Source organism: Macrotis lagotis, chromosome 4, assembly GCF_037893015.1.
Source record: "Macrotis lagotis isolate mMagLag1 chromosome 4, bilby.v1.9.chrom.fasta, whole genome shotgun sequence".
In the NCBI taxonomy this organism is placed as follows: Eukaryota; Metazoa; Chordata; class Mammalia; order Peramelemorphia; family Peramelidae; genus Macrotis; species Macrotis lagotis.
Window position 1 is genome coordinate 96,858,553 of NC_133661.1, and position 12,613 is coordinate 96,871,165.

Genomic DNA, 12,613 nt, shown 5'->3' on the forward strand with positions numbered 1-12,613 from the left:
GATGCTAAAGCTTTTGACAAAATGCAGCACACATTTCTAATTACACTAGAGAGTGCATGAATAAATGTATTGTTCCTCAGAATAATAAGCAGTATCCATCTGAAACCATCAACAAGCATTATATGCAATGGGGATAAGCCAGAGGCATTCCCAAATAAGAACAAGGGTGAAGCAAGGATGCCCATTATCACCACTACTATTCAATATTGTATTAAAAATGTTAGGTTCAGCAACGAGAGAAAGAAAAAGAAATTGAAGGAATTAGAATTGGGAGGGAAGAGACAAAACTCTCACTCTTTGCAGATGACATGATGGTATACCTAGAGAATCCCAAAAAATCATCTAAAAACTACTACAAATACTTAGCAACTTTAGCAAAGTAGTTGGATATGAAATAAACCATCAAATCCTCAACATTTCTATATATGACTAACAAGATACAGCAGAAAGAGCTAAAAAGAGAAGTACCATTAAAAGTAACTTCAGACAATATAAAATACCTGGGAGTCTACCTGCCAAGGCAGACTCAAAAACTTTTTGAAAACAATTATAAAACATTTCTCAAACAAATAAAATCAGATTTAAATAACAGGGCAAACATCAACTGTTCATGGATAGGTTGACTTAATATAATAAAAAATGACAATTCTATCAAAACTAAACTACTTGTTTAGTGCCCTACCAATCAAAATTCCAAAAAAAATACTTTAATGAGTTAGAAAAAGTTGTTAAGTAAATTTATACAGAGAAATAAAAAGTCAAGAATTTCCAGGGATTCAATGAAAAAAAAGTATAAAAGAAGGTGGCTTAGCCCTACTTGATCTAAAATTATATTATAAAGCATCACTCATCAAAACTGTCTAGTATTGGCTAAGAAATAGTAGTGGACCAGTGGAATAGACTAGGTGCAATAGCAGGAAATGATTATAGTAATCTGCTGTTTGATAAACCCAAAGAGTCCAGCTACTGGGATAAAAACTCTCTCTTCGATAAAAACTATTGGGAAAATTGGAAGGTAGTATGGAAAAAACTTAGATTATACCAACACCTCACACCCTATACCAAGATAAGATCCAAATGAATACAGGATTTAGACATAAAAAACAATATTATAAGCAAACTAGAAGACCAAGGCGTAGTTTACATAGATCTATGGAAAGGGAAGCAGTTTATGACCAAGTAAGTTATGGAGAACATCATTTAAAACAAACTAGAAGGGGCAGCTAGGTGGCACAGTGGATAGAGCATCGGCCCTGGAGTCAGGAGTACCTGAGTTCAAATCCAGCCTCAAACACTTAATAATTACCTAGCTGTGTGGCCTTTGGCAAGCCACTTAACCCCATTGCCTTGCAAAAACCTAAAAAAGAAAAAAAACTAGGTAATTCTGATTACATTAAATTAAAAAGCTTTTGCATAGTCAAAAACCACTGTAACCAAGATCAAAAGAAATGTAATATATTGGGAAACAATTTTTACATCTAGTATTTTAGACAAAGGACTAATTTCTAAAATATATAGAAAACTGAGTCAAATTTTCAAAAAAACAAGTCATTCTCCAATTGACAAATGTTCAAAGGTTATGTAAAGGCAATTTACAGATGAGGAAATCAAGGTGATCCATTCATATGAAAAATTGCTCTAAATCATTACTTTTTAGAGAAATGCAAATTAAAGCATCTCTGAAATACCACCCCACACCTCTCAGACTGGCCAATATGACCGGAAAGGACAATGATCAATGTTGCAAGGGTTGTAGGAAATCTGAGACACTAATGTATTGTTGGTGGAGCTGTGAACTCATCCAACCTTTCTGGAGAGAAATTTGAAATTAGACCTAAAGGGAAACAAAAATGTGCATATCCTTTGATCCAGTAATGTCACTACTGGGTCTATACCCTGAAGAGATTATGAAAAAGGGTAAAAACATCACTATTGCACCTAGTCTATTCCACTGGTCCACCACTATTTCCTAGCCAATACTAAACAATTTTGACGACTGATGCTTTATAATATAATTTTAGATCAGGTAGGGCTAAGCCACCTTCTTTTGCACTTTTTTTTCATTGAACCCCTGGAATCTTTCGAATTTTTATTTCTCTGTATAAATTTACTTACAACTTTTTTTCTAACTCATTAAAGTAATTTTTTGGAATTTTGATTTGATAGGGTACTAAACAAGTACAAAAATATTCATAGTAGTCCTGTTTGTGGTGGCAAAGAATTGGAAATTAAGTGAATGTCCTTCAACTGGGGAATGGCTTAACAAACTATGATATATGTATGTCATGTAACACTACTGTTCTATTAGAAACCAGGAGGGATGGGAATTCAGGGAAGCTTGGAAGGATTTGCATGAACTGATGCTGAGAGAGATGAGCAGAATCAGAAAAACATACACCCTAACAGCAACATGGGAGTGATGGTCAACCTTGATGGACTTGCTCATTCCATCAATATAACAACCAGAGACAATGCTGGAGAATACCATCTGTATCCAGAGAACAAATTGTTGAAGTTTGAATAAAGACCAAAGACTATTACCTTCAATTAAGAAAAAAAAGTTATCTTATTATGTAATTTTGCTATCACTTATACTTAATTTTTCTTCCTTAAGGATGTGATTTCTCTCTCATCACATTCAACTAAGATCAATATATACCATGGAAACAATGTAAAGACTAACAGAATGCCTTCTATGGAGGGGGGGGCAGGGAAGCAAGAATGGGGGGGGGATTGTAAAACCAAAAATAAAATATTTCTAAAAAAAAGAAGTATTTGAATTTGGGGGCAGCTACGTGGTGCCATGTATAGAGCACCAGTCTTAGAGATAGGAGGAACTAAGTTCAAATCCTGCCTCAGACACTTAATAACTACCTATGTGACCTCGGGCAAGTCATTTTTCTCCATTGCCGTGCCCCCCCCCCAAAAAAAGTATACCCTTCTCACCTCTTGGGGACAGCTAGGTGACACAGTGGATAAAGCACCAGCCCTGTAGTCAGGAGGACCTGAGTTCAAATCCAAACTCCAACATTTAATAATTGCCTCATCATAATCATTATCACCCAAATGGCTCCTTTTAGCTGGAAAAACATCCAGTAAGCATGTATCTAGTTCAACAATATCCATCAATTACTGGGAACTTAGAAAGTTTAATGTGCTTCTGAATAAGAATTTCAATAGCTTATGATAAACCTTAAACTCTGTTTAAAGATCAACATTGAAGGCAAGTTTGGGTTAAAATACAGCCTTGTAAATATAATGGAAAAAAATACTTTAGTCAAATTAGTTCAAGGATTACCTGTTACTAATTTAATCTTTTTTTTCCTGTCATTTAAAATTCATGTTCACTGAAAATAAAACCAATACAAGCTTTTATACATAATTTCAGTGACTATTCTGTACTTAAAGTGGGCATTATAAATTTATAAATCTGACAACTGATTTAATCTGTCATTGATATTTTATATTGAGGTTGCTATATGATTTTAGCACAATATAATTTACATTGATTGTTGTGTTTCCATTTGCTTTAGTGAACTTTTTGCTCATTTGATTACATTGATTCTAATATTCTAAGCCATTCTGATTGATATGGCTAGTAGTGCTTTATATTCTACCATGAAATTTGTAGATTATTTCAAATCATTCACTTGATTAATTGTTAGAAAATTAATCTAAATCTTAGGATATGTAATCAGTCTTGAGCATTTTGAAATTCTGATATAAAATAATGGCAATAAAAATACTGACCCTCAATCTTTTTAAGTTCAATTAGCATGGCTCATCAGTATCCTCCAATTTAATCACTAAATATTTAGTCCTTTCTCTAGAGAGAGGACATGAACATGCTTAATTAAAAAGTGCCTATACTGATATATTTTATTTATGTGGACACAAGGTAGTGTAGTGGATAGGTTGTCAGGTTCAGAGTCAAGAAGACTAACTTTTGGATCCCACCTCAGACATTTACTAGATGTGTGAAATTGGGCGTTATAACAACTTGGCACATTCTAGAAAGACCTCAAAAAGAGTTCTAGGAAAGGATTTCAGTCTGTCATCCAAAGGTCAGCCTAGCTGAATTCTGAGAGGCTCATCACCAAGGGATGAATCACAATTGCGGGATTAGGTGCAGGAAAAAACTCACAAATCTATCGGCCAAATTATCATTCTTCTCAGTCTCAGTTTCCTCATCTGAATAATTGGGGATAATAATAACACCTGTCCTACAGGGTTGTTGTGAGGATTAAATGAGAACTTTGCAAATTGATTTGCAGACCTTAAAGAATTACATAAATATTATAAATGCACTTTTGTTGTTAGGATGTACATATATCTGCTATAAGAAGATTTCCAGTTACAAATATTTTAAAGAACAATCAAAAATATAAAAAATACAGCTGCGTGAAGCAGGCATTACATACATGTAAATATTAGCATATGGACAACAGACTTAGACAAGATGAATAATATGGAGTAAATGCATAGACTCCTGTGGCATAGTGGAAGGATCAATCTTGCAATCAGAAACATCTAGCTAGGGGCAGCTAGGCAGTGGACAGAGCACTGGCCTTGGAGTCAGGAGTACCTGAGTTCAAATCCGGCCTCAGACACTTAATAATTACCTAGCTGTGTGGCCTTGGGCAAGCCACTTAACCCCATTGCCTTGAAAAAACATAAAAAAAAAGAAACATCTAGCTTAAGTACTACTTCTGACATAGACTAATTGTATGGTATTGAGCAAGAAATTTCATCCATTAGCACTCCACACAACTACAATGAAAAGCTACAAATAAGGTCTGTATTTGTTTTGACGGAGTTTCTATAATAGGAACTTCCTACACTAATAAAAACGTGGACAAATACAGACAAAAAAATAACTAGCTTAATGTAATAGGATATAACTGGGAATTATGACTAATCCTAATAAACATTTTATATTATATATGTAAATACTTGTAACTTTTTAACCTCATGTCCAATAGTACACTGTTAAATTAAATATGAAGACTTACAAGGATAATAATAAAATTAAAATGCAAGTTACTTCTAAAATAAACATAGTGTTAATACTCTAAGACAATATAATGTATATCTGGTTCCTATACACAATATCTACTTTGATCAATAAGTCTTATTTTCTTATTCATATGGGAAAAATCAGAAATAAAAAAGCATTTTTCAAGTATAAATATACTATTAAATTACATATATATATATATATATATGTCATATTACTATATGAGACCTTAGATTTGTAAATGTGTTTTATCTAATGGCAATCAGAAAAATTCCCTCTTCAATAGTAAAGCAAAATGCAACTTTAAAATAGAATCCAGAATATTATCATTTCCAAAAACAAATTAGGTATTCTTCTAAGGTAATTTTCTAGTAAGATATTTCCCATTTCTATCTAGTTTCAGAAATTAATGAATAATCTTCCTTTATAGAAATATATTGCATAAACAAATGTAATATAAAAAACAGAAACCAAAATTTCACTGATGGCTAAAAGATATTAATTCAAAAGTCTACTCCACTAAATGAAAAGTCATTGAGTAAACTTCCCCTATCAAAATCTTTTCAGTCACCATTATATGTGTGTACATATACATATACATACTTACATGCACATGCACATGCACATACACATACATATACATATACATATACATATACATACTTACATATCACACTTCAAGTAAATCATTTTCTTTTTTAGACAATAGGATTCGAAAGGGAAAAAATATGCCAGTGAAAAAATGTTGGATGGAATATGGCAGGAAGGCATGAGGTTTTCACCTACTGTTACAGGAAGGGGAAGAAAACTGGCTTTTGAAGCTCAGCAGTCTCAAAGGTGCTCTCACAGTAGACATCTTTATTAGAAGAAAATTGAAATGAAAGTAGGCAACTTACATGAAAAAGGCAATGATAAATTGGGTCAATAACCAAAGCATATCTTCCTACGTACAGTTCTGATGAACTCCAAGATCAATTGTGGAAATGGAAAGTGTGTGTGTGTGTGTGTGTGTGTGTGTGTGTGTGTGTGTATGTATGTATAATTCTATTATAAAAATGACAGATCAGTGGGTAGAGGGGAAGAACCTGAGGAAACCACATCAACTCCTAACTCTTAATGTACTTCACCAATAATTTATAAATTAATATAAATAAATGCTTATTATTTTAAATTATCAAGAAAACAATTCTTCATAGCATTAGCAACCTGATTCAAAGCTTTTCGTGAAATCCTATGATGGATATCACCTATATCAGTACTAAAAGTATTTAATTTAGTGATGTTTTGATCAATCCTCCATAATTTGCTGTTGTGCTTGAAGATTTTTCTGTGACAATGTCTAAAAAGTAAAAATAATAGTGATTAGAAATAAAAAAAAGATTTTAAAATTGACTAGACATCTAGCTAGCTACTTCTGAATTTTGTTTTTACAAATTTTGATACACAAACACAAATCATGTCTTCTATGGCTACTGAAATAATTTTAAAATAAATTACAGAAAATGTACTTACAGAGGAAATATATTGAGTCAAGTTAAACTTGTTTAAATGAATCAAAGCTAAATAATATATAAAAATTCTAAGATGGCAAAAAACTTCATTCATTTAACATTTGGCAAAAGTCAGAGGTTAAAGCAATCTAAATAATGTTCCCACACAACCTGAAGATAAAAAGTTTTCAAAAACAGAATCTACAACTTTTTGATATAATAAAAAGAATTTTGTACTGTTTCAAGTTAGAATATCATAAAAGTATAATTTATGCCTATCAAAAACAAAAAGCTTTTAAGCATTATGATAGTTAAATGGTTTCAGCACATTAATCCTCTAATAACAGATCTTCAGTCAAAAAGATATGTTGAGAGGTGAAATTTGAAGTTTAAAAAAAAGTTTTTAAAGTGTACTCTCTACTCTTGTAATGGTACCTTGATTTATACAGCACATAAATTTCACAGCGCTCAAAACATTTCATGGATTTACTCTGCCAATAATTTTTTTTTCTTGGTGGATGCAGATCTAGATGTTTCAGGTAAATTAGTATTTGATAGAATTTAGATTCTTTTGGTGAGGTTAAAGAAAAAAATATTGAGATCCCAATTTATTTGTTTATTTACATGACTCAAAAAGACTTTTTTCATCTTTATTGTAAATTCATTTGAGGAGGAACATTCTATCTGCAGTAGGCTGCATTAGTAGAATACTGACTTCTCAAATGGCTCTTACCTTCTGAAAAACATCATTAGTTAATCAGAGGAAAAACCTCTGAGAACTTATAACGAGGAGAGGGGTAGAAGGGAGGAGGTTGAGAATTAAGTTCTCTCTCTCTATGACAGAAAAAGTTCACCTTTTTTTTCCCTTTTGACCATGAATATATTTCATGACCTTAGTAAAGAAAATCTGTAGTAGTAACCCTAAATAATCAGGTTTAGCTTAAAAGAGAGTACATCTTTAAAAAAATAAATGATATCCACTTTAAAATCCCATACAAAAAACATAGCTGGTATTTACAAAGATGTTTAAGATGTCATTTAGTTGCTTCAGTCAGATGTGACTATGTCCCCAATAGGAGTTTTCTAGGTAGAGATGTTGGAATAGTTTGTCATTTTCCTTCTCCAGTTAATTTTATAGATAAGGAACTGAGGTAAATACATTTAAGTGATTTGCGCAGGGGCATCCAGCTACTGTCTGAGGACAGGTATAAACTCAGGTCTTCTTGACTCCTGGCCCAATCCACTATCCTTTGTACCCACAAACCCCTTAGTAAAATTAAGTGATTTGATTCTCATAATGGCTCTATGAGGCAGAGACTACAAGAATCATTGTTCTTCTTTTAAGTAATAATAATTATAATAATAACTATCATTTATATAGCATTTACTTATGCTAGGCACTGTGTTAATTACTTTATAATTATTATCTCGTTTGACCCTCACAACAACTCTGGGAAGCAGATACCATTATTTTCATCCCCATTTTACAGATAAAGATACTAAGGCAGAAAAAAGTTAAGTGACATAACTCCTAAGTCTTCAGCAACATCATTCAACCACAAGTCATTCCTGGTTCAGCTTTATACTCTTTTAACCATACCACAAATCACCAGGTTATTTCTATTAAATGATATAATAGGAAAATGAAAGCAGGGTCATTTTTTATACCCTAGTCAAGTTTATTAACTTATATAGGACCTCATTACAAGAAAATTCCAAGTCATAATCTCTAAAGACAGCATAGTAAGATTCAATTGTAATAATTATTATTATTTAATTATCATAGTATTAATGTAATTATTATAGTTATAATTATTATCATTCTAGCACATCTTTAGAGACTGATGAAATGCTTTCATCATAGCAATCTTATGATTCAATCAATCATCATGCATTTTAAAGCGTGTGTTCTGTTCTAAGTAGATACTTTGGGGAAATAAAGACCATAAATATTACTGGTCTTCATTTTTAAAAGAGAAATATGAGACTCAAAAACTTTGTACAAAGTCATAAACATATTAAAGATTGAGGGCAGGATTTGAATCCAGACCTTTTGAAATCAAGATCTAATGATCTTTCCATGATACCAAGCTAGTTAATAAACCTATTTTTAAAAGTTCTAGGTTCTCATTTCTCCCAAGAAGATTTCCCATGCCTTCTCAAATTTAAAATTCCTTTTCTTGTCGCTATGCAATCTCACAAGTCATCGCTGGGTTTACAATCCACTCCTTCATTTCTGCCTTTCAGACTCTCTGTGCAAGGCTAACTTAATTGTTTCCAGCTTAATTGTTTCCCCATGCAACTTTTCCTTTTTCTGCCTGTTGCTGGTCTTTGTACTCTCCCCATATTATCTTACATTACATTTATCCTATAGATTTTATAATCCCCACCCCAAGGAGAATGTATTCTCAGAATCTGGCAAGGTACTTAATGTAATGAAAATATTAAATTGAAGTGAATTGAAAGAATTTACTTTAGTTCACAATTAAACCTCCTTTTAAATGTTACCCTAAATATCTTAGGAGTTTGAGCTGGATGGGACTTAGATCATCTAGCAGTGTAGTGGATAGAGTACTAGTCCTGGAGTCAGAAGGACCTGAGTTCAAATCCAGCCTCAGACAATAATGCCTAGCTATGTGACCATGGAAAAATCACTTAACCTCAATTAACTTAAATAAATAAAACTCTTAAAAAAGGATTAATCAAAGAAGCTCTTCCATGTCCCTAGTATAACCTGAACAAAAATAGTAAAAAGTCAGGGGCATGATGACCTTGTAGTAAAAGATTCATATAATGGGTACCTATCCAGTCCCCAATAAAGAAGGGAGCATTTACTGGGAACTTGACCAGTCCTGTAAAGGCACCCCCTTCCCCAATTATCGAAGAAACATCCCTCCTGAAACTTGACCAGTTTCAGGATGGAACTTCTGAGTCCAGTCACATAGAGACTTGGCACCATGAATTCTTTATTTCAAATCCTATAATTAAACAAGCTTTGCTCAGACCCCTTTGGAATCTCACCCCTGGAGAGGTTGCTCTTCCAGGGACCCTTCTGATCTGGATGGTGAAAGTGAGCTATTGAAAACCAGGGTTCCCCAGCCTGATGTTTCACAATTGGAGTTTCCCCCGATCCTATTTGGTTTTCTGATTGGCAATTTGACTGATATTTTTGATAAAATATTTCTATCTTTTTTGACTATCTTTGATAATGCTTCCTATCTCTTTCATTATCTTAATTGCATATGTAATACTTATAATACTATTGAGAATCATTAGTCATTATTGTCACAAGCTTCCTTTGACTTTGTTATAATAACAACAATAACAATAATAATAATAATAAACCACTTCATGCTTCTCCTCATCTGGAGTGTGTCTTACTGTAGGTGCAAATCCAAACTAAAACCATTAATAAAACAGTAATCTACTCCCTAATTTAATACTACTCACTTGCTCATTAATGACAAAGTATATCTATCAACTTTAGTATTATTATTTAATTCTTGTGCTAGTATTTTAACTTTCTAGGCATTTCTGTTACTTTTAGACTTTTCCACTAATTAGAATATAAGCTCTTTGAGGGCAAGATAATCATGTCTTTATATTCTGCTACCTGTTCTTCCCCAGATTACATATTAAAAAAAAAAAACTGAATTGAGGGATCATGGATAATATGAAGGTGCATTATCAACGATTTTAAGGATTCATTTTTCAAACTGCCCAAAGTTTCAAAATCAGGAAAAATTCTAAGAAATGCCATATCTTAAAATATCACCATAGCATATGGAAAGTTACATCTATATGTTGTGCAGCACTCATAAGAAAAATGTAAGATAAATACACATATATAATAAAAAATGCTCCTTAAATTAAAAAGAAAAACTTCTTTACTCCGAATCTCTAATGTCTATTTTTCTTTCACAAACACACATATAAGAATTTCCTTCTATCTAGAATTTCTTTTGTGGCATGATGATAAGCCAGATAACCCTAAAGTTATTTTATCTGGAAACAAATGTGATCTATGTTCGCGTGTATACATTTATGTTATTTATATGTACATATGTATATATTTATATGTCTATGTAGCCATATGATTAGGTTAAAATAACATTCAACACAAATTGAATCATTAAATCAAATTAAATGACTTACCAATTCCAAAAATTCTATTTCTGATCGGAGAGCTTTATAAACATTTTCCATGTCTTCTTCTTTACAAAGTTCTAATTCTTTTTTAAGTCTGTTATAAAAGACAAGAAAACCGTATCAGTCTGGCACACTACATTCTTTCTCCTAAATTGAGATAGATAGACTTGTAGTTCCTATTATCAGAATTGTGAAGTCAAGACAGGATGATTTGGAAAGAATATTAAAAGTGTTCAAAGACCTGGAAGAAATACTTGAAATGTCAATAAAATCTCTCTCTCTCTCTCTCTCTCTCTCTCTCGAAAACAAAAAAGTGAATAAATAATAGATGCCTAATAATCCTAAAACTACAAAGGACAGCATGGTTCAGTGTACTGAAATTTAGCACTCAACTGAGTCAAGAGACTTGGATTCTATTACTACTAATCACTAAAGATTTTATATATAGTACTTTCAGGTGCCCCCACAATAAACTTGTGAAGGTATACATAACTCCCCCTTTTTTTAGTTTTTGCAAGGCAATGGAGTTAAATGACTTGCCCAAGGTCACACAGCTAGGTAATTATTAAGTGTCTGAGGCTGGATTTGAATTCAGGTCTTCCTGACTCCAGGGCTGGTGTTCTATCCACTGCCCCATCCAGCTGCCCCATACCCTCTTTTTAAGGATAAGCATGCTGAGGTTAAACGAGATGAAATGAACCCTGTTACAGTTGATAATGACAAATGACATTTGCATGTTGCTGGAAAAGTTGTTTTATCCATTTTATAAAGATATATAAGGCAACCTTTCCATTTCTTAAAAAAAAAAATTAAGAAAAGATACCTATCAGTTTTCAACCTCTACATTTCAACTTATAATTTCTGAGGACACTGCTACAGATTAATCTAAATAAGATCGATTAATCTTAATCACATCTTTTTGCCCTGATTAAATCTATTTTCCTGTCTGATTCCATTATTATTTTCTTATTTTCTCTATAAAAAAGCATATATTATGTACAATTTTAGTACTGAAAAATAGTGACAAGATATATCAGATTTTCAACAGGGAAGGGAGAAAATTACACTTACATATCTATAATGTATTGTGTTTTGAACCTGAAGAACTCTTGAAAAATAAATAGAAATTCTGAAGTACAGTTCATAAGAAAAATATATAAGAAGTCATTAATTTTGTGTAGTAGAAAGCTGCAATCAGGACTATAGGATCTATATATTTTAATGAATAAATAGGAAAAAATCAAAAATAACAAAAACTTTACAAGTATATTGGCAAATTCAGAAAGGAACGTAAAGTAAATGTAGTTTTTGCAATTTTGTCAAAATATAAGTTATAATATTTTTCTAATAAATAAAAAGATAAATATCCCCATTTTTTTAAGGTTTCAGTAGGAGCTATCCCAAAGTAGATCCAATTATTTTTGTTAGTATTTTTTTTTTGTGATTAAAAAAACTTCAGAAGAGCCCAAGGAAGAGAGTTTGGGTTGTATAAAGTATGCTTCAGTTTCATGCTACTATACTTACTTTCATTCTGTTTCATTTTTATTTATTTGTAAATAAAATGGAGCCAATCCCTGATGTATTGAACCAACACTAATACATTTTCCTGTGAGTTCTTTCTTGTCCCTTCTAATAGAAATGGTTATCAACCTTCCCCCCATACTCCTTTTTTAAACTTAGCTAATAATAATAGAACAAAGAGGGTACCAAAATTAAGGAGGAGGATATTTAGAGCAAATTAAAGGAAATATTTTTTATACAGCATATAATCAAGCTATAGGATTCATTCTTACATTGAAAGTCTGTTGTTAGATTTAAAAGAGGAAGCAATGATAATGTTATGAATATTAATAACATTTGCAGCAAGAGAAAGTAGTATAATGGTAAGCAAACCTCATGCTTCAGTGCATGTACTGATTGCCTGCAGTAGTCACCTCCTCCCCTCATTTCACAATGA

General features: G+C 32.2%; 1 protein-coding gene across 3 annotated transcripts in view; it reads right to left on the reverse strand.

The window, feature by feature from the left end:
* Positions 1–5,546: 5,546 nt before the first annotated feature.
* CCDC172 (coiled-coil domain containing 172) overlaps positions 5,547–12,613 on the reverse strand; it is a 53,698-nt gene continuing 46,631 nt past the window's right edge. For all 3 annotated transcript variants that reach the window (XM_074231905.1, XM_074231903.1, XM_074231904.1), the window contains 2 exons: positions 10,663–10,750; positions 5,547–6,356 (listed from right to left, as the gene is read on the reverse strand). In XM_074231905.1, the coding sequence (XP_074088006.1) occupies positions 6,306–6,356; positions 10,663–10,750 (139 nt within the window). In that variant the 3' untranslated portion in view covers positions 5,547–6,305. The remainder of the gene's footprint in view (positions 6,357–10,662; positions 10,751–12,613) is intronic.